Consider the following 23783-nt stretch of genomic DNA (forward strand, 5'->3'; position numbering starts at 1 on the left):
CAACATGCTTATTTAGAATGGATCAACAATTTTACTAATTTGAAATTTTCATTGGAATGCTTCTTTGATATGTTGTTTGTCATAAATGTCAGTCTGATATGGTGACCATCCAAAATTTTTTATTATTGCTACCATTTTTAACATGCTTTTAAACCAAACTCATTCTGCAAACAACAAAGACCCAGATCTGCCATAGCATAATGCATCTGCATGGCAAGACCTATGCTGTTGGTTCTACTGATTGCTCCTAAAAATTGGCACAGACCCAGAGATCTGCCATCACATTATGTGATAACTGATCTGGGTCTGTACAATTTGCAGTTTGATTCAACTTATAAGCGAGTATATATGGTACTTATCTTGTATGAATGGTTGTCAGCTTTAATTAAAGACTCATCTGTTTGAGCCTGAATGAAAACAGTGCCAGTCAGACTTGGTCACAATACATTTACTAACTATCATGACAATTGACCTTATGCCAGAAGGTAGATCGCTCCGCCTACCGAACACGTGACTTGACAACGTCTTAACCTCCGACAAACATTCTGTGAAAATGGCGTGTGTGATAACATTAAAAGATAAACCAGACGATATTGGTGAGCAATATTTGCCATATGAAACAACATTGAGACAGAGACAGAAAGCGAGAGCATTTATCCATTGCTTGCACTTCTCTAAGTTACGTTTGTATGCGGAGAACTCGACCCCATATATTTGGAGAAGTTGCCATAGAGTGGTTGGAGAAGTCGCCCCAATTGGTTGGAGAAGTAATCTCAAAACCTGTCACCCAAATAACCTTTTTATAACACAATTAAGTCATCTTTTACGTGATTCACACACACACACAGACATATATATATATATATATATATATATATATATATATATATATATATATATATATATACGCGATCACAAAAGAGATATTAACTAAATTAAATCAATATCATAGTAATATTTATAAGGACGAAATTAAGTCTGTATATAATCTAATGAATGACAACAGTATAGTGATTAAAAAGGACGATAAGTCAAACACTATTATTATTGTGAATCAAGATGATTATGTTAAAGAAGTTGAATGTCAATTAGAAATTAAATAAAAAAATTTCAACATGCATTAATGAAATCGCTAAAAATAATAATTCCATATGTGAGGAATTTGATACTTTCCCTCTTAACATACGTGCACCTCAACAATAATAATAAGGTATATGAGGAATTTGATACTTTCCCTCTTAACATACGTACACCTCAATTCTACATATTACCCAAAACTCCTAAAAACCCTAACCATAATTTACCTTTAAATTTTCCAGGATGACCCATTATATCAGGTTATAATTCATATACTGAAAACCTATCCAAATGTATTGATAGTGTTTTACAACCTTTAATGAAATCACTTCCTTCATACATTAAAGATACAACTACTTTCATCAAAAAGGCAAAGTCTATTCCACATCTATCTGATAATTTAAATCCTGGTATCATTAGATGTAACATAACTATATACCAATATTCCACATGCAGATGGTATTGAAGCGTGCAAATATTTTGTTGAAAACAATCCTAATAATAGCACACTATCTAGCGAAGATATTTGTAAAATAATAAAAACTTATCTTGGAAAATAAATATTTTCAATTTAATAATACAAATTACGATTTTTAGATGACATATTTACAATCCGGAAGCATTCAACCGAAGAACTGAAAAAATGATTGATCGCCTAAATCATTTTCACCCAACGATTAAATTTACTTATACTGCATCTAGTACGCATGTTTCATTTTTATATGTCGTTGTTGTTGTTGTTGTTGTGGGGTTTAACGCCATTTTGCAGCACATGATAGGCTATACATGGCGGCCAGTATTAATGGTGGAGGAAGAACCAGAGAAAACCCCGGAAAGAACCATCGACCCACGAGAAGCTACTGGCAAGCTTTCTCACATACCCACATTGGCTGAATCTTAGACTCGAACGCCGCAGACAGAGGTGAAATGGCAGTGATCCGTAACGAAGAGCGCTTTAGACCACTCAGCCACTCGGGGCCATTTTTATATGTAAATGTAATAAAAAATATTGATAGCACTATCTCTACAAATATTATTAAAATGCATCTAATGATTTGAAGAGCAGAGCAAAAGGGACAGATAACACTTATTTTTAGTTAAGTACAGAAGCAGAATTGATCAAACGGAAAAGTTGAAAAATTGCAAATTTTATAAATTTAATAAGTTATTAAGTTGAAGAAAAACAACAATAAATAAATCCTTAACCATGTGGCTATATATCAGAATTACTATATATGATTCTTGGGGCGACTTCTCCAGGCGAAGTGGGGCAACTTCTCCGAACCGTTGCGAAATCTGTAAATATATACAATAACTGAGTCAATATCGACAGAAGCAGCTTGTCGGAGGAAAATGGCAGACACAAACAGTGTCTGGAGGCGTGTATAATAGCGCTCGCTGTTTGGTCAATCGAGCAGAATGATTGACAACTGGCGATAGGTCAGTTGTTATAGGTACTTCTGAACAAATTATTTTATCAACATAACTTTTCACTGTAAGACTTATTTTATCTGGTTGGTTCTTAACAAAATTGGTGCTTCTCTGACAGCCTTTTTAGCAATGATGGTAGCCATCTTGAACATTATGTGACATCTCCTGAGCAGATGGTTTTTGGCATAGGGTTTTCACTAAAAGACTTCTTATGATATCTGGTTGCTCGTGGAGCTGAAAGGACCTCCAACATGATGGCTGTAAATGCAATCTTGATTTGGATATTCATCATGCAGGATGGTGTGTTTTCACTAACTTTTTTTACTCTATAGTATGTCATTGAGACACTGATGCTGATGTCTCCTCTCAAAATGGTCACCAGTGGCTGTTGTGTTACAGTTACTTATCCTGAAGAGGTGATTGCACTCATTCATTGTTTGTTTTTTTTTACATTTCTTTCTTAATATATGGCTATTTCTTCACAACAAATCATGTTGGCAATATGTCACTGGTTCTAAATGAAAATGGTGCTCATCAGACCTCCACACGCTTGACACAGTACAGATAGGCCAGCTTAGAACAGATCAGGAGATTCACAAATTTTAGTCTGGAGTTTGTACATGCTTCAGATTAGTAGGATTTTCTTTAATCAGATCTTTAACACTCATTTGACCAAAAAACACCTGTATCCCTGTTGGGGAAGGTACCTGCCCCCAGCCGCCAATTTTGGCAACTCACGCTCTGAGCTTTAATGGAAGGCCCCTTCAGCTATTGAACAAATTTAATTTTTCTGTATTACAATATGTGCATCATCTTGTCACATCATTGTTTTCATTGTAATTTGTTCCTTTTCATATTGTCCTTATGCAGAAGCCTTCCTTAGTAGATCATTGCTTGGATTATGTTATGTATATTTAGTTTGCATTGTTTATTAAGTTTTTCTTCCATCATTATTGGTTATTTTTATGGCTGACCTTGTCTGATATCAAGTTCATTTTCCAGAGCTTTGTAACTTCTCCATGAAATGCAGGGTCTATATGATGTTTACCTCATTCTAATTTTAGTAACAGATTGTTCTAGAATGGAAAATTCCATTAAGACATATTATTTTCAGAAAATGCTAATTGTGATATAGATCAAGTAGAGGGTTTTTTAATCTTGTTTGTCTATAAATTACTCATTCTGTGATAACATATGGGCAGACATCATTTGTATTGTTGTTACCAGATTTTGATTTGGATGAAATTATTTACTATTCTTTGGAAATACAAAGTGTTCTATAATATTCTTGAAAAAAGACATCAAGCTGGAATCATAATGAATTTAAACAAGGAAATTTTGGATTATATTACTGTGATTCAACAAAAGACTGTTGGCACATCATTATAGTTCAGGCCAGTGGTACATTATTAGTACATTAGACACCACAAGCCACTGCAGGCACATCATCACCTTTGTACTGGACATTAATTGGAATACCACTAAAGTTTATTCAGAACTGTATTCATTAGGACTTGTCTTAGTAAATATTCTTGGATAATTTGGGATATAATTTGTAATACAGTAAGTTCTTTATACATTCTCACTTTTGTATTCATGGGAAATAAATTATTTGTTGAATTTTACAAAGTTTGTAGCTTCTCACTCTTTTCTATTATTTTAAGACCATAGAGTCATAATAATCATATTTGCGACATCATTGTTGATCACAACACATGGCAGATTATGTATCATTACTGGATTCAGATTTCCACTAGAGTCAGCCTGAATTTTCCTTGGAATAGATAATGTCCTTCTAGTGTTTGAATAAACATGTGACAAAGTTAGTACAATGAGACCACCAAAAAATTTAATTTCTTTTCCTACCTGTGGGTAGGTTAACGCTGCTGACTGCCTGCTAGAACTGCTCAAGATTGGTACTATCTGGTCGAATTTGGGAAGTGCATAAAACTGACTTCACAGGAATGATAGTGTATATTCATGTTCTTTTGAACTTGATTCCAAGCACTGGTATTCCTTTTTCCATCCACTATTGAATTTCATGTGATATTTCTGTTGTGTAGATTTTGGCATTTTAGCATTGTGAGATAACACACACTGAGATAGCTTGAAAAACTTTAGATACCAATGCCAAACTGACCTGTTTTATGAGCTCTTTAGTAATGACCAATACAACTATAATCCATTAAAAGCTTTTATCCTTTCCGAATTACTTCTGATCACATGTAGAATAATCTATCTCAACAAACTGGAAACATCAAGGCCACCACCAACCCTATCGAAACAATCCAAGTAATGATTGTTTTATGTTGCTTGTGCTCTTTAATATTCAAACCTTATTCAACATTTTTAATCCTTTCTGAATTACTACTGTAGGGTAATCCAGTGATTAATTTTAGGTTAATTGTCAAATTAGCAATGACTGCAGCATTCTCACCTGCATAAGTCACTATACAGTCCTTTGATCACAGGAAGTCTTAACTGTAAATATAATACAAAGGAAGCAAGGTTAGAAAACAAAATGGAAAAAGTTCTTTCTGGAATTTTTGTAAAATGCTTGTATGAGTACAAGAGGGTTTCATTATGTAGGACAGGAGGGATGGGAGTCACACCACATCTCATGAGGAAAATCGTCCCAGCTGGGTGGTTCACATGTAAGCCTACAGCATGGCACCATAGTTGCCATCTTGAAAATCTTGTTACTGTTTGAATGGTGGCCTTTATATGAAATTTTCACATAAATACTTCTTACAATTTGTAATAGGCACAGTCAAAATTGTAAATATCTATCTGACAATAATATATTTTGTGAATACGTTTGAAAAGCAGACCAAATTAACCTATATAATATATAATTAGTTCCTTTTTCCCCAAAAACTGGAGCAAGAATATTGTTTTTAACAGTTTTGGGGCTGGATTGTTTTCAAAGAAGTCCCAGGCCTTTGCCCACCAACAAACGGACACAGTCATAAACACACAATGACAACCACAATACAAAAATTTAATGGTCAGTCCCTTAGAACCTGTTAGAAACATTAAAAAAAAAAACTTTAATGGCATTGAATTTCCTCTGTGTGTGTGTGTGTGTGTGTGTGTGTGTGTGTGTGTGTGTGTGTATTTATCTGGAGTTGTCATGTTCCATTTTCGGATAATATTTCCCATACCAATATCTACTTAGGATTTTGAATCATCAATGATGTGGTTTATTACCATTTGCGCTGTCAGTCACAAATGGATTACTTTCTAATTTGGAATAAATTGAGTCCTTGGCAAGATTTATTCCCTGTCCAATCTATAATGACTCCACATAATCAATATTGCCTGAGGATGGCCTCCTGGAAAGTATTGAAATTCTAATGTGGTCTCCTATTTCTACAGCCTGTCACCAAAATAATGCTATAAGAGACGTTATTGTGAAGAGACGAAAAGTATAAAGAAATTATTCTTCAATGGCTTTCATTAAAATGCAGATGAATTCATGTGACGCGAAAGCTTTATGAAATTTACAATATATTGCCATTTTGAAATCCTGGTTATAATTAGTCCTGAATAAGTAATGTGGCAATGTTTTGAAGAAATGACCTTGAAAAGTGAGTTTTATGGAACCCATAATTATCACATAATAACCCAAAGTTATGGGATACCTTTATTACTTTATTCAGTACTTAACACGTACCCATCACCAGTGTTAGAAAGCCTAGTTCCATTCTAAACCCACACCATGCTCTTAGGAATAAAATGTCCAAGTCTAGCCCCTCCTAGGTTTTTCCATGGAAAAATGTGGTCTATGTTTGGGGTACTTTTATAATTTGATAAAATTAAGCAATTGAAAAAGAGTGTACAATTAAGTAGAATTCATTCAGGTTTGATCATTCCAAAAAATTCATCAGATGTATCTGATTTGCGAATATTGACCATGGCGTTCATTATGCCCCCTCAGGAATGTGGAAGAGAAACATATTAACAATATGTTCTTTCCCTATGTTAAATGCTAGGTATATTTCATTGTGTGGTACAGAATATGTGATACTTTAACAAGTGGTAAATTTTCTATTTATTATGTACCAAAACTGCTTCTGAATGGAATCAAAGCCAAGTGAGTAGAAAATAATTCTTAAGCACACCAACCCTACCCACCACCCTCTTCATAAGTTCACTTCAGTTTCACTTGTATGCATGGACTGATCATGAAAAAAAAATCATGCAAAAATATATCAGAGATTTGAGACAACATTAAGTTTGTGATGACCTAAACTTTTTCAGTATTCTGACATTTTTTACCCTTTGTGAACATAAAAGCAAGTGTGAGGGATGCAGCAGGTTTTCAACATTGTTGTCAAGGTAGTACAAGGGAAATAACTTTGCAAGAAGCAAATTGTGGCAAATCAGATATTTTTGTCAGCAAACTAATTTCCATGCCTAAAAGGTAATGCAATTTCCATTTATTGCTCAAGCTCACAAAATGCCAGTCTTTCTTGCTGCAAGTATAACTTTTGCAGACACACAGTATCAGACATCATATGGCATGATGGGAAATCTGGTATTTTTACATGAAAATATAAGAATATATTTTTCACAAAAACTAAAAAAATGTATACTGATATTCCTTTCTATTTCATATGTATATATAAAGTATCATTCTTTCCATCCATTAATCTGTCCAGATGTGCTGCTAATTTTTATGTTTAGGTTATTTTCAAAGGGCATTCTTATTTCTATGAATTGCTTGTACATGTATGCATTGCACTCATTTATAGGGATCCATGGTAGCAAAGTTGGCAGAATGTCAGACAACTAATCTAAGGGTCTCAGGTTCAATACAAGCCTAAAGCAACCTAGACCAACTGCCTTATTGTGTACTTTGGATTCATGCAGTCATTTCTTCTTCGTGATATAGCCAATAAAGTACTGAAAGTCATTTGAAATTTAATCAACCATTTTCAAAAACCCACTGATGTTGAAGGATTAAGATTTCTTGGAGGGAGCGCTTTAGCTTAGATAACACTATCAAATATATTGAGAAAGTGACCTGTAATGCAATGAATATTATTGGACTTCGTACCTTGATTTGCATGAGAACACATATATGGAAAATCTGAAAATATGGAAGTAAATAACTGATGTCAACCTATGAAACAATTGACTTATAAGCATTTTCTCTTGGTTTTTCATGCTGTGCTAATTGTTTTTTGGTGTTTTTCATCATATTAACTGGGATTTCTTTGATTTCTTGAATAAGTTTGTCTTGTTCTTCACTATATTTAGCCAATACTTGGTATAGGTATTATGAACTACCAACACTAGCAAAAAGAGAGGTTGAACCATGGCTTCTTAGATTCAGTACAGTAATGCCTGGAAAACTATTTAAAGCATTAGTGTGTGAGAATTAATGAACATGGAATAATTATTCCTGGTGGTGAAAGCAACACCTTCAGATTAAATGGAAGCATGGTAGAGCAATATTTTTAGTGTAACAGTTATTCTCTTGCATGCTCATTATCAAGTTCGTCTAAAGAGCATGACCTTTGACCTTTGAGTGAACTGATTAATTTTAGTTTGGTTATTTTGGTTTTGTTAAAGCCATATACTTAAGATATACCTTACCATTAGAAAAGTGGATTCAACCTTCACATGACAGATATAGACAAAAAAACTTAATAAATGGCTAATATTTCACAACATAGACCCCAATTGGATGATGCTTAGTTGAAGTAAAGGATAGCAGAATCGAAAAATTTCAAATATGGAGAGCCAGTAATAGAATGGAGAACATATAGTGCATAACATACTCTACCAAATTAAGAAGAGATCGCCTGGTCCTGTGTTAGACTCAATGTCAATATTTGACAAAGCGCAAAAAGGAAGATTGTAGCTATTTCCTAAGTTATTGGAAATACTTGTCACAAGTGTCCTGGCAGCTTTCTGTGGCTAACATAATTATGTTCCTGGTGTAATATAATAGAGAAGAAACTAATTCCCTCTGATGACCTTAATGGCCTTATTCCATCTCTAGTCTGAGAAGAAGAGTTTGGTCTCGTATAATCAACAATCATTGGACAACAAAATCTTTGCCTCTTTTGTAAAAGAAAAATTTGTTGCAGGATAGAATGATTTCTGTTTTGGTCATTATGCCCTGAATTTTTTCTATATGAGTACTCCAGAAACTCTACAGTGTTATTAACTCTGGTGACTGTTAATTAAAGATTTATATGAGTACCTAAATTACGTTGTAGTAATTGTTAATATGTACAAATATTTAATAAACTGCCACAAGAAATAGACAGTTGATCTTTTTATAGTTTCTGAAAACTTCATTAAAATACAAAGTTAAAAAACAATGGTATTTTGGAAACACTGTAGTGTTTACTGATGTAATGGGTGCGGGACTAATCATTTAATTTGGAGGGGTGAGGGTTTCTGAGATTTGAGTGGGGATATTTTCGTTTTGTAAATTAGATAATTTGTTTATTACAGATATAATAGTTTGATTTTGTTAGCTTTAATGCCAACTGGTCATAGAAACAAACTGATAAAATGGTGAAAAGTTATAAAATGGTGAAAACTGATAAAATGATGCCACTTGGACATCCAATATGGTCACCATAATAACCCTCTTGAAAACATTTTGTTATCACTACTTCTGATGAATGGAGACATGTACTTATATCAGCATGTAGTTTTTACCAATAGACTTTGGTGACAGTCTACAATTTCATACTTGCATAGCAATTGATTTTTAACGAAAAAGAATTTCTCAGGAATTCCTCATTGTTTATTCAGGATATTTAAAAAAGACCTTTGTATATCTTTCATATTGTTAAAAGAACTCTTAATTCCCTTTGTTTTGGTGTACGATTGATTAGTGTACTTTGGAATATAGAGATGTGCACCTGTACAAAAGCTACTGGCTGCACTTGGTCATTTTCACTTCCTGGACTTCAAAGGTGAATTGTTATTTTAAAAAAAGAGCTGATAACTTTTAAAAATGTTTTATTTATTTTGCAATTCATTAATTCTGCTTTCAGGAGCTGGTTATGCCTGTTCTGGCAAAATTTGTTTTTCCTATTTTAACTTCTAAAGTTAGTATACTATGGACTAATTCAGACCGATTTCTCAAGTAGATGGTAGCAGCCATTTTGGTCAGCTGTGTGCTTAGATCGTGTATAGTATCCACAAGTACAATATGTAAAGAAAATTCAGCCGCAGTACATGAAAGTTGCATACAGGTATGCCAACATTCTCTCCATTGTGCATGTTGCAAATGTAAACAACTTAACCTTGCATCTGTCTGTCTGTCACAAGTACATAATATCTGTATGTCACCACTTTATTATGGTGTCTTGTTGATCCTAATTGAAAATAGGGCTAATCTGATGTCCAACACAACTGCCATGGCAGCCATCTTGAAAACCATGCTGTTGGTACTAATCATAATACAATGAGTTTTTCACCAGAGGACTTATTATGATGCCTAGTTAGTCTTAAAAGAAAAGGTGCTGATCTAATGGCCAATATGGCTACCAGAGTGGTCATCCAAAAAAAATCTTGTTGTTGCTTCTCCTCCTGAATAAATGGTGACATCATCATGGGGTACTGATCGGATCTCCAATATGGCCACCACAGTGGCCATCATGAAATATTGGTATCACATTGAAAGTGCTTACCATACCTCAAGTTTATTATAGGACTCTTCTCTTTGGAGCCAAGCTCTTTTACCACATTGCAGCATTCACCATACATGCCAAATCTCCCAGATCGTCTGGTAATCTTTTGATATTGGCCTCAATCTCTTGATCTACCGATTTGCAGACAGAAACTCCCAGAAAACACAAATCTGCTGATCATCATATTTCAAACTAACACTGCATCCTCCAAGCAGATAAGAAAACATCTTCCAAGCATTCACATTTCCACTAAAAGAACATTCAATAGACTGTTTACAACTATTGTAATCCATCGATCAAGTTGTTATCTATGTAACAGCCAATCAGATTGTGGCACACAACATGTGCGGATGCACTTATTGTACACCCCTAAGTTGTTTTACGCATCAATATTTCAGTATTGAGTAATGGGACATTTATGACAGTTTGCAGGCAACCTGACAAGTATAAAACAGTACTTGAACTTTTTGGAAATATAATAGTTTGGTACCATGTTAAAACATATGCAAACAGAATTGAAGGAAATACGCTGTTATAGAAAAGAAATATGCAAGTTCAACATTGCTTGGATAGACAAATTTAAATGTTTGAACAATAGTGGAAATAACATAAGAAAAGTAATAAAGTTGAGCAACTATTATTCATTGTAGTTATTTTAACTAGTTTTTACTTAGTTTTGGTACAGTGTGCACTTTCCCAGTAAACTTTTGACAAAATGGTTTTTACTCTATTCACCCAGATTTTGAACAATGGTCCCAGAAAACTTGGCATGTAGAATTCCCCCCCCCCCTTAGGATTGTTTTATTTCATATTATAGCAAGGAAAAGTTAGAGTCAAATGAACTGACACTTGTAGTTTTAAGTTTTCATTACTTATTTTCCAGAAAATCAAGAATATTGCAATGAATTTGACCTGGATTATAATAGTTTCAACACTTAAGTCTTTTGTATGCTTTTTCAATCACTTTTCAAAGAAATTGTTGAGTTGAAGTAGATGCAATTTTCTTGTCATATTTTATTGATTAGCTAACCTTTACTGTATTTGCTCTTGTGTCTTAGAGACCCAGATCTGCAGTGGTGTCAGCAGGTCTGGATCTGTGCAGATCTTTTATATAATTTAAGGCAAACAATATAGACACTGACCTGCTAGAACATTACACAACAGTATATATGGATCTGTGTTTTTCTGTTATTTACAGTGATTTTATACACAAATGATCCAATAAGGAACTGTTTAGGTCCTTGTGCAGCTTGTCAGTAATAATTATGGAATTCATTTTCATAATTGTGACCATATATACTTGCTTATGAGTTGAGTCCAACTGCAAACTGCACAGACCCAGATCTGCTGTTACATAATATGCCAAAGGATTATGGTCTGTGCAGTTTGTTACAAGTAATCAGTAGAACAAACAACATAGACCCCTATCTGCAGGCACATTTTTCTACAGAAAATAAGGATATTTGTTGTTTGCAGTTTGACTCAACTTATAAGCAAGCATATATTGTGTGTTGGGTAACTTTATAATTTATCATTTTATATGATGTAAAAATTTAAAAAGTTTAACCCTAATTAACTGGGAGTTTTATAGAAAGTCATAATAATATTTCTTCTTGTAGCAATTGGCACATGTTTTTAATATTTTTATATGTGGCTTGGCAGGAAATATTTTACATTATAGCCACAAACAGCACGTTGGAATTTTGATGCTTTGCCAGAAAATATTTATATGAAGCCTGAAAAAGACTTGACTCAGATAAGTTTTGTCATGGTTCTCTGGTAGTTTTAGACCCTTCAGCATTTATATACAGATTTGACAGATGGATATTGTTCAGGTGCTCTGGAGAGATATTATTCAGGTACTCTGGAGAGATATTATTCAGGTATTTAGGAGAGATACCTACTATTCAGGTACACCAGAGAGATATTATTCAGGTACTCCAAAGAAATATTATTCAGGTACTCTGGAGAGATATTATTTAGGTACACCAGAGAGAAATTATTTAGGTACACCAGAGAGAAATTATTCAGGTACTCCAGAGAGATATTATTCAGGTTCTCCAGAGAGATATTATTCAGGTACTCCAGAGAGATATTACTGAAGTGTACCAGAAACTTGTGTGTGTACTCAACAGCTGATGAGTTGATTGCTATAACCATGATGATCATGTGTTTGCTCATTAGCATTTAGCTAATTCTTTTCATTCTAATATTTTCTCCATTTAATTAAAGTGATGTGTATTCAGTTGACCCAAGTGGCCGAGTGGTCTAAAGCGCTCTCCGTTACAGATCACTGCCATCTCACCTCTGTCTGCGTGGGTTCGAGTCTCGGATTCAGCCAATGTGGGTATGTGAGAAAGCTTGCCAGTAGCTTCTCGTGGGTCGGTGGTTCTTTCCAGGGTTCTTCCCCCACCATCAATACTGGCTGCCATGTATAGCCTATTGTGTGCTGAAAAATGGCATTTGGGGGTAAATGGACATGATGAAGTCATTATAAATTGAAATTGTGTTATTTGGTGGTAGCTAGACATGATGAAGTTGTTTTAAATTGAAAGTATGTGTTACTTGGTGGCAACTATCAGATGAAGTTATTATAAATTGAAATTATGTTTATATTTGATGGACATGATGAAGTTTTACAAGATAATTGCAGTTGCATTCATTGGTAAATGTAATGAAGATTTCCATTGGTTAGAAGGTAACCATGTGATCCAAGTAACAGCTGTCTTTATTTCTGTAAAAATTGTACTGAACTACTTTATACCAGCTTCTATAAATAAAGTGATGTGAAAAGTAACCAATGTAAACACTGAAATTGAAGGTGTACACACTGTATATTCCAAAATGAAATATGTTGGTGGGAGTTTGTTTCTTCTGAAAATTGAATAAATTGATCCTGACAGAATCAGATGGCAAATCATTGTAATTTTTTTCTTAAAATAAATCATCCATTCTTTGACAATTTTTTAATATAAATCTAGAAATAAATATTGCATATATGCTAGGTCAAAGTGTGTTATGTTGCCAGTATTCTTTGTGCAGCTGTTGCTGTTGTATCCAGAATCACAGAATTCTGAAAGTCTTTGCTAAATTTACCGTTTCAGATCAATTTCATACATGGAGACACTAAACATTCATCGAGCCATTCATATCTGAAATACCTTCTGAAGTGGATGATATTTCACAGGCTGACTTATCTAAGCATTCCGAATGAACCAATTAAACTTTAGTCACTAGCCATCTGAAATCAGGATGATGCAGCTATTAATGTTGTTGATGGATAATCCCTTGTTCTATAAACAGCTACATACTAGAATCCCTCAACAAGAATTCATACACTGAAATAAACGATTTATGTGGTATGAACTGTCACATGCCTAAACACAAAGCATACATAACACCCTTATTCATTGCGTGGTTCAGTAGCTGACAGTTGCAGAGAAAGCAACATTAATCTCTAACTTGAAACTATATGTTATTTGGTGCCAAATAGACATGACGACGTTATGACAAATTGAAATTAATGAATGTTATTTGGTGCCAAATGGACATGAAGTTATTATAGATTTTAAAGACCGCTGTAGTGGCTTAGTGATTAGAGCTTCTGGTCACAGGTTCAAACCCCAGCCGAGTCATACCAAAGACTGATAAAGATGCTACTAGTAGCTGCCTCGCTTGGCGCTCAGAATTAAGAGGTTAGTGATAGGACTAGTCATCCTGGCATCAGGATAATGTGACTGGGTGGGACATGATGCTACATGTCTGTGGCATGATGCCCCAGTGCTAGACATGACTATAAACTGTCACATTTCAGACATTGTAATGATATGATTGAAATTGTTTTGAAGCTACATTAAAAATCCAAATCACACACACACACACACACACACACACACACACACACACACACACACAGAGATTTAAATTATGTATGCTATTTGGTGCCAAATAGATATGATGAAGTTATTACAAACTGAAATTGTTCACATTATTTGGTGACAAACAGACATTAAGATATTTCTAACTAAATTATATACGTTATTCAGTGCAAAATGGACACAATGAAGTTGTTACTAATTGAAATTATGCATGTATTTGGTGGTAACTTGATATGATGAAGTTAATACAAATTGAAATTAATGTATGCTGTTTGGTGGTAACTATTCAGCGCTAAGTAATTAGAAAAACATTCTTCCTGACAGGAAAGCTAGCACAAAAGTTGTATTTAAATAATGGTTCACATGTTCCTGTCACATGATTATCCAGAGGCATGTTGGAATCAGACATTTGACAGAAGCTGGTGTTAAGAAAGATGGACTTTGAGAATTGCTCTGTGGTAGCTATTTCTTTACAGTTAGCAGCAAGGAAAGACCTTGCAAAGCTGAGGTCATAATAAGCTAATAGTGGATACAGAGTTGTTTTTATTACAATGCTAATAGTGGAGACAGAGTTGTTTTTATTACAAAGCTAATAGTGGATACAGTGTTGTTTTTATTAAAAAGCTAATAGTGGATACAGAGTTACTTTTATTACAAAGCTAATAGTGGATACAGAGTTGTTTTTATTGCAAAGCTAATAGTGGATACAGAGTTGTTTTTATTACAAAGCTAATAGTGGATACAGTGTTGTTTTTATTAAAAAGCTAATAGTGGATACAGAGTTACTTTTATTACAAAGCTAATAGTGGATACAGAGTTGTTTTTATTGCAAAGCTAATAGTGGATACAGAGTTGTTTTTATTACAAAGCTAATAGTGGATACAGAGTTGTTTTTATTACAAAAGCTCATAGTGGAGACAGAGTTGTTTTTATTACAAAGCTAATAGTTGATACAGAGTTGTCTTTATTACAAAACTTAAAAATAGTGTATACAGAGTTGTTTTTATTACAAAGCTAATAGTGGATACAGAGTTGTTTTTATTACAAAGCTAATAGTGGATACAGAGTTGTTTTTATTGCAAAGCTAATAGTGGATACAGAGTTGCTTTTATTACAAAGTTAATAGTGGATACAGTGTTGTTTTTATTAAAAAGCTAATAGTGGATACAGAGTTACTTTTGTTACAATGCTAATAGTGGAGACAGAGTTGTTTTTATTACAAAGATAATAGTGGATACAGTGTTGTTTTTATTAAAAAGCTAATAGTGGATACAGAGTTACTTTTATTACAAAGCTAATAGTGGATACAGAGTTGTTTTTATTGCAAAGCTAATAGTGGATACAGAGTTGTTTTTATTACAAAGCTAATAGTGGATACAGTGTTGTTTTTATTAAAAAGCTAATAGTGGATACAGAGTTACTTTTATTACAAAGCTAATAGTGGATACAGAGTTGTTTTTATTGCAGAGCTAATAGTGGATACAGAGTTGTTTTTATTACAAAGCTAATATTGGATACAGAGTTGTTTTTATTACAAAAGCTAATAGTGGAGACAGAGTTGTTTTTATTACAAAGCTAATAGTTGATACAGAGTTGTTTTTATTACAAAACTTAAAAATAGTGTATACAGAGTTGTTTTTATTACAAAGCTAATAGTGGATACAGAATTGCTTTTATTACAAAGCTAATAGTGGATACAGAGTTGTTTTTATTACAAAGCTAATAGTGGATACAGACTTGTTTTTATTACAAAGCTAATAGTGGGTACAGAGTTGTTTTTATTGCAAAGCTAATAGTTGATACAGAGTTGTTTTTATTACAAAATTCAAAAATAGTGGATACAGAGTTGTTTTTATTACAAAGCTAATAGTGGAGACAGAGTTGTTTTTATTACAAAGCTAATAGTGGATACAGTGTTGTTTTTATTAAAAAGCTAATAATGGATACAGAGTTATTTTTATTACAAAACTAATAGTGAATACAGAGTTGTTTTTATTACAAAGTTTGTTTTGTGTCTTAATGCTCAATATAGTGCATGTTTGCAATCTCATATCCTGTAATTGTAATCACATAACAATTTTGATGTATCATGAAATTTATTATTGTAATTATTGGATGCCTTTTCATGTTTAACATTTTAATATCACAAAGAACGTACTTAATAATTAATTGGCATCAGATATATTAAAAATAAATGTGTTTTTCTTTCTGTGTTCATGATGGGGTTGGAGTTGGGGAGAGGGTGTTTATTTTGAAAGCTTGTACCACCATTTTATTTGTCTTATTGATAGGAGGATGCCCATAGAATGTAGGCACTACATAAGATGGTGAATTATCAGTCTTCAGTGGCATAATCTAATAATTTAAATCGTTTCACTCTATTTGTAATCAGACAATTAAATTTGACCTGAAAATTGTGTTTTATTCACAAGATCTACAGCACTGATATTTGTAAACAAAAATTGATCAGCATTTCAAAGTATGTAACTTTTTATGATTCATTTTGAGTCAGTGGTAATAACTTGATGCAAAACTATAATATTAAGTCTTGTTTTTTATTTTTTTCAATACATTTGCAAATTGTTGATGAAATGCTCAGAATCCTTTAAAGGCAAAGCTAGTTTCATACACAATCTGATGGAAAGAAATAACTGCAGATATCATGTCAATAAGAAATACACTCATAGACTATCTAATCCTTATCATGTCAATGAGTAATACACTCATAGACTATCTAATCCTTATCATGTCAACAAGAAATACACTCATAGACTATCTAATCCTTATCATGTCAATAAGAAATACACTCATACACTATCTAATCCTTATCATGTCAATAAGAAATACACTCATAGACTATCTAATCCTTATCATGTCAATAAGAAATACACTCATAGACTAATCCTTATCATGTCAATAAGAAATACACTCATAGACTATCTAATCCTTATCATGTCAATAAGAAATACACTCATAGACCATCTAATCCTTATCATGTCAATAAGAAATACACTCATGCACTATCTAATCCTTATCATGTCAATAAGAAATACACTCATAGACTATCTAATCCTTATCATGTCGATAAGAAATAAACTCATAGACTAATCTTTATCATGTCAATAAGAAATACACTCATAGACTAATCCTTATCATGTCAATAAGAAATACACTCATAGACTGTCTAATTCTTATCATGTCAATAAGAAATACACTCATAGACTATCTAATCCTTATCATTTCAATAAGAAATACACTCATAGACCATCTAATCCTTATCATGTCAATAAGAAATACACTCATAAACCGTTTAATCCATATCATGTCAATAAGAAATACACTGATACACTATCTAATCCTTGTCATGTCAATAAGAAATACACTCATAGACTATCTAATCATTATCATGTCAGTAAGAAATACACTCATAGACCATGTAATCCTTATCATGTCAGTAAGAAATACTCTCATAGACTGTCTAATCCTTATCATGTCAATAAGAAATACACTCATAGACTGTCTAATCCTTATCATTTCAATAAGAAATACACTCATAGACCATCTAATCCTTATCATGTCAATAAGAAATACACTCATAGACTATCTAATCCTTATCATGTCAATAAGAAATACTCTCATAGACTGTCTAATCCTTATCATGTCAATAAGAAATACACTCATAGACTGTCTAATCCTTATCATTTCAATAAGAAATACACTCATAGACCATCTAATCCTTATCATGTCAATAAGAAATACACTCATAGACTATCTAATCCTTATCATGTCAATAAGAAATACACTCATACACTATCTAATCCTTATCATGTCAATAAGAAATACACTCATAGACTATCTAATCCTTATCATGTCAATAAGAAATACACTCATAGACTAATCCTTATCATGTCAATAAGAAATACACTCATACACTATCTAATCGTTATCATGTCAATAAGAAATACACTCATGCACTATCTAATCCTTATTATGTCAATAAGAAATACACTCATAGACTATCTAATCCTTATCATGTCGATAAGAAATAAACTCATAGACTAATCTTTATCATGTCAATAAGAAATACACTCATAGACTAATCCTTATCATGTCAATAAGAAATACACTCATAGACTGTCTAATTCTTATCATGTCAATAAGAAATACACTCATAGACTATCTAATCCTTATCATTTCAATAAGAAATACACTCATAGACCATCTAATCCTTATCATGTCAATAAGAAATACACTCATAAACCGTTTAATCCATATCATGTCAATAAGAAATACACTGATACACTATCTAATCCTTGTCATGTCAATAAGAAATACACTCATAGACTATCTAATCATTATCATGTCAGTAAGAAATACACTCATAGACCATGTAATCCTTATCATGTCAGTAAGAAATACTCTCATAGACTGTCTAATCCTTATCATGTCAATAAGAAATACACTCATAGACTGTCTAATCCTATCATTTCAATAAGAAATACACTCATAGGCCATCTAATCCTTATCATGTCAATAAGAAATACTCTCATAGACTATCTAATCCTTATCATGTCAATAAGAAATACACTCATAGACCATTTAATCCATATCATGTCAATAAGAAATACACTCATAGACCATCTAATCCTTATCATGTCAATAAGAAATACTCTCATAGAATATATAATCCTTATCATGTCAACAAGAAATACCCTCATAAACTATCTAATCCTTATCATGTCAATAAGAAATACTCTCATAGAATATCTAATCTTTATCATGTCAACAAGAAATACTCTCATAAACTATCTAATCCTTATCATGTCAATAAGAAATACTCTCATAAACTATCTAATCTTTATTATATCAATAAGAAATACACTCATAGAATATCTGATCCTTATCATGTCAACAAGAAATATTCTCATAAACTATCTAATCCTTATCATGTCAATAAGAAATACTCTCATATACTATCTAACCTTTATCATGTCAATAAGAAATACTCTCATAAACTATCTAATTCTTATCATATCAATAAGAAATACACTCATAGACTGTCTAATCCTTATCATGTCAACAAGAAATACTCTCATAAACTATCTAATCCTTATCATATGAATAAGAAATACACTCATAGAATATCTAATCTTTATCATGTCAACAAGAAATACTCTCATAAACTATCTAATCCTTATCATGCCAATAAGAAATACTCTCATAGGATATCTAATCCTTATCATGCCAACAAGAAATACTCTCATAAATTATCTAATCCTTATCATATCAATAAGAAATACACTCATAGACTAATCCTTATCATGTCAACAAGAAATACTCTCATAAACTATCTAATCTTTATCATATCAATAAGAAATACACTCATAGACTGTCTAATCCTTATCATATCAATAAGAAATACTCTCATAGAATATCTAATCTTTATCATATCAATAAGAAATACTCTCATAGACTGTCTAATCTTTAATCAGTAAGGGTGTAAAGTGATATATTTTTCAGACCTTGTAATTTTCATTTGATGATTTTTGTTCTGAACTTATATTTTGGGACTGTATCTAAGATGACTTGCTGTATTGTGTTTTGAATTTAAAGTCACTGTGTCCTAATATTATGACCACCATGTCGTGCAGGCTACCACATAACAGGTGTTGTCTAAAAGTCAGATAATTGTGTAATAATGAATGCAATTGATGTAGTCGAGATTTCAAAAGTTGCATTACTGTCTTGATTTTTTTTCTTCTTTCCAATAAGAATAAATACAAAGTGTTCTAGCCTTTATTTCATTAAACTTTTTAAAGTAAGACTTCTACTTGATTTATACATTGTCTTACCATATATACTTGTTTATAAGTCAAATCAGACAAAAAGATCCAGATCTGCTATAGCATAATGCACTTGCAGGTCAGGGTCTATGATGTCTGCCCTACTGATTACATCTAATTGTATTATGTGATGGCAGATCTGGGTTTGTGCAGTTTGCTGTTGGAGTGAGTATCTACGGTAGAAATTATATTTCCACTGACTGATGTGAAAACTTTGAAAAATATGCGGTAATATTTAAAGAGTAAAATTACAGATAAAGTTTGAAGATCATAAAGGAGTTGCTTGTAGTAGATTCATGGTTTTTTTATTAATAAAATTTTAATAGATTCAGTTTTCAAAAGCATGAAGGTTCAATGAATTCAAGGTCATTGTAGTAACTCTTAAGTTATATGTTATTATTGCATTAAAATCAGTTTGAATAGCTGTCATTTTGGTGTTTTGTCTTCTTAGGTTTGTGTCAAACACTTGCCTGTAAGGAGTCTCAGACATTCGTTGCTTAATGACTGATTGTCGTGCATGTATTCAACTCTTGATGCTGAAATGACATCCATGTTTCAGTCTTTAATTTATTGTCATTTCTTATTCAGCAGTGAAATTTTAGTGTATATATAGGTTTGATTTTGATGATCATGAATTATATTGGGCCAAAAGTGAGTGGGAGATTGCTTGCCAGGCATATCTATAAGAAAGCATGTGTATAGTTAGTTGTAGCTCTAATACGTTTGGATGCATTTTCTATTCGATGGATTTATATCTAATACAACCGCTTGGCAAGTAATGTGTTTTCCATTAATAACCCAAGACATAAAGATATAAAAATGTGCCTTTTCTACTTCACAGTTAGCACATTATCATAGGTACTTGGGGGCCCCGATTGGCTGGGTGGTCAAAAACTCTGTTATGGATCACTGCCATCTGACCTTGTTCTGCGTGGGTTCGAGTCTTGGGCTCAGCTAATGTGAGTACATGAGAAAGCTTGCCAGTAGCTTCTCGTGGGTTGGTGGTTCTTTCCGGGGTTTCCCATGATTCTTCCTCCACCATTTATACTAGCCACCATGTATAGCCTATCTTGTGCTGAAAATAGCATTAAACCCTGTAACAACAATCATAGATACTTATTTTCTTTCCGAAGTGATTTTTTTTTCTTCTGTCCCATTTGTTTTAAGACATCAAATAAAGTAATATAATATGTTTTTAGACAGCAAAACTAATAAATTTTTTGCCATCTTATAGATATGCAGTAAATACAGTAACCTTTTTAATTGTCAATCAGTCACTGATATCTCTTGTTTACATGCTGCATGACATCTACAGTACTACTAAATTTTCTTGTTTTCAGGTAGGCTGCTTATTGTTTATGTTTGCAATGTCTGAAAAGGATTTACAAATAGTGTTACATTATGTATACATTCATGTACTAGTCTTGTCAGGTGAACTCCAAATTCATGTCTCTTGTTTTTTCAGTAATCATCAAAGGGACTTCAGTCAGTACCTTCTATCGCTTCCTGGGAAAGAACAAAGACTGGGTCTGGCTTCAGACTAGAGCAACAATCATCTACAACACCAACAACAAACCACAATATGTTGTCTGCATGAACTATGTCATAAGGTCAGTAACCTCAATCCAAAACATGATATCCTCTAATTTGTATGATGTAGTCTGGGACTTTCAGCTCAGATTATGCTGGTTGTTTGTCCATATAGTTTGGGACTATCAGCCTAGATTATGCTGATTGTCCACATGGTCTGGGACTGTTAGCCTAAATTATGCTGGTTGTTTGTCCATATGGTCTGGGACTGTCAGCCTAGATTGTGCTGTTTGTTCACATGGTCTGGGACTGTCAGCCTAGATTGTACTGGTTGTCTACATGGTCTGGGACTGTCAGCCTGGATTGTACTGGTTGTCCACATGGTCTGGGACTGACTGCCTAGATTGTGCTGTTTGTCCACATGGTCTGGGGCTGTAAGCCTAGATTGTACTGGTTGTCTACATGGTCTGGGACTGTGAGCCTAGATTATACTGGTTGTCTACATGGTCTGGGACTGTCGGCTTAGATTATGCTGGTTTTTAGTTCATATGGTCTGAGACTGCAGTCTAGATTGTGCTGGTTGTCTGCATGTCTGGGACTGTCACCCTAGATTTTGCTGGCTGTCTACATGGTCTGGGATTGTCACCCTAGATTGTGCTGGTTGTTTGTCCATATGATGTGGGATTACGATGGTAGTTTTTCCATATTTTGAGACTGTCTGCCTAGATTGTGCTGGATGTTTGTCACAACACATTACTACATTCAACAATAGCAATAAAAAAACAATAGTACATGTATATTATAAGCATGAACTGTCATCAGGTTAAAAACCTTGACAAAAATCATTTCATTTGCATTGCCTTGTATGGTGTAGAATTAATATTTTTGATTATACTGTCTGATAGCCAAATTAAATTTTATGCATGCATCAACACTGTCAAAAGAAAAAACAGTCAGGCTACACTGATGTGTGCCTGAACTGTGTGCTAAGGTCAATGACTGCCAACAAAAGATAATACCATTTGCTTTAAATCATATATGTGGCTTGTTGTTGTTGTAGGATTTAATGTCATTTTTCAGCACAAGATAGGCTATACATGGTGGCCAGTAAAAACAGTGGAGGAAGAACCTGGGAAAACCCCGGAAAGAACCAAACAACCCACGAGAAGCTACTGGCAAGCTTTCTCACATACCCACATTGGCCAAATCCGAGACTCAAACCTACACAGACAGAGGTGAAATGGCAGTGATCCATAACGTTGAGTGCTTTAGACCACTTGGCCACTTGGGACCCCCATATGGGCTTGAATTGTCAACTGCAATTAAATGCATGCTTACTTGCATTTTTTACCTTGGACTCAGTGTCAGGGTAAAAGAAAGGTTGCTTAAGTTTTTGGTTTCAATTTTTTATTTGCTTGTATTTTCTGAAGCGATTGTAGGATTTTCTTCCTACATAAGATGAAATGTTTTGAAACTAAGATAATTAATTGGATGATCTGCATTTTGCCCCATTGACCTTGAGGTCAAGGTCAGAAGCAAAATCTTTCCATTGTGGTTAATAGTTGTGTTTGCTGGATTTTTTTCCATTTGTGTATATTTCCTAAACCCCTAGATTAATTTAGTTCATACTTTGGATAAATAAAATTATTGTGATGTGAAGACAATTCATTCTGTGACATGTTGACTCAATCTTTTAACGTTTGGGTTCAGGGCACACAGTTTACAGTATTGCATTGATTGTGGGCTTGGCTACATTCTTCATAATTTTATGTCATGATAACAGTAGTTAACAATGAGTTTGAATGATTATCAATTTAGTTTTTTTTACTCCTGATCATTAGCTAGCAGTTCATTTGACTATCATTATTTTGAATGGAAGATTCCATATGGTGACTTCAGATGTTGTATAAATCAACATGTTCTTCATTCTTGGTAAAATGTATGGAATGAAAACTCGCAAACAAACTTCAGAACATCTAACCCACTTTTATAAAGTGCATACTTTGAATAGAATAGAATTGCAGAGAATAGTTGGTAGTTTGACGATTGCATGTCAGACACATATTACCTGACTTGTGCATACCTCCTAATTGCATATACCAGACACACATTACTTGACTTGTGCATACCTCCTAATTGCATATACCAGACACACATTACCTGACTTGTGCATACCTCATAATTGCATATACCAGACACACATTACCCAACTTACGCATACCTCCTAATTGCATATACCAGACACACATTACCTGACTTGTGCATACCTCCTAATTGTGTGTGATTTGTATTTTTAATTCAGCTTTAACAATTTTTTAGTCATATCACTATGATGTCTGCAGTGTGGCAGTTTAGAGTGA

At 33.4% G+C, this 23783-nt stretch overlaps 1 protein-coding gene across 1 annotated transcript in view; it reads left to right on the plus strand.

The window, feature by feature from the left end:
• Positions 1-21503, plus strand: part of LOC149769637 (endothelial PAS domain-containing protein 1-like) — a gene marked incomplete at its 3' end in the record, with an annotated part of 128345 nt that extends 106842 nt beyond the window's left edge. The window contains exon 7 of the mRNA XM_089949790.1: positions 21359-21503. Coding sequence (XP_089805916.1) covers positions 21359-21503 — 145 coding nt within the window. The remainder of the gene's footprint in view (positions 1-21358) is intronic.
• Positions 21504-23783: the final 2280 nt, after the last annotated feature.

The sequence above is a fragment of the Sinohyriopsis cumingii genome, unplaced genomic scaffold, assembly GCF_028554795.1.
Source record: "Sinohyriopsis cumingii isolate HCF-2022 unplaced genomic scaffold, ASM2855479v2 utg003376l, whole genome shotgun sequence".
Classification (NCBI taxonomy): domain Eukaryota; kingdom Metazoa; phylum Mollusca; class Bivalvia; order Unionida; family Unionidae; genus Sinohyriopsis; species Sinohyriopsis cumingii.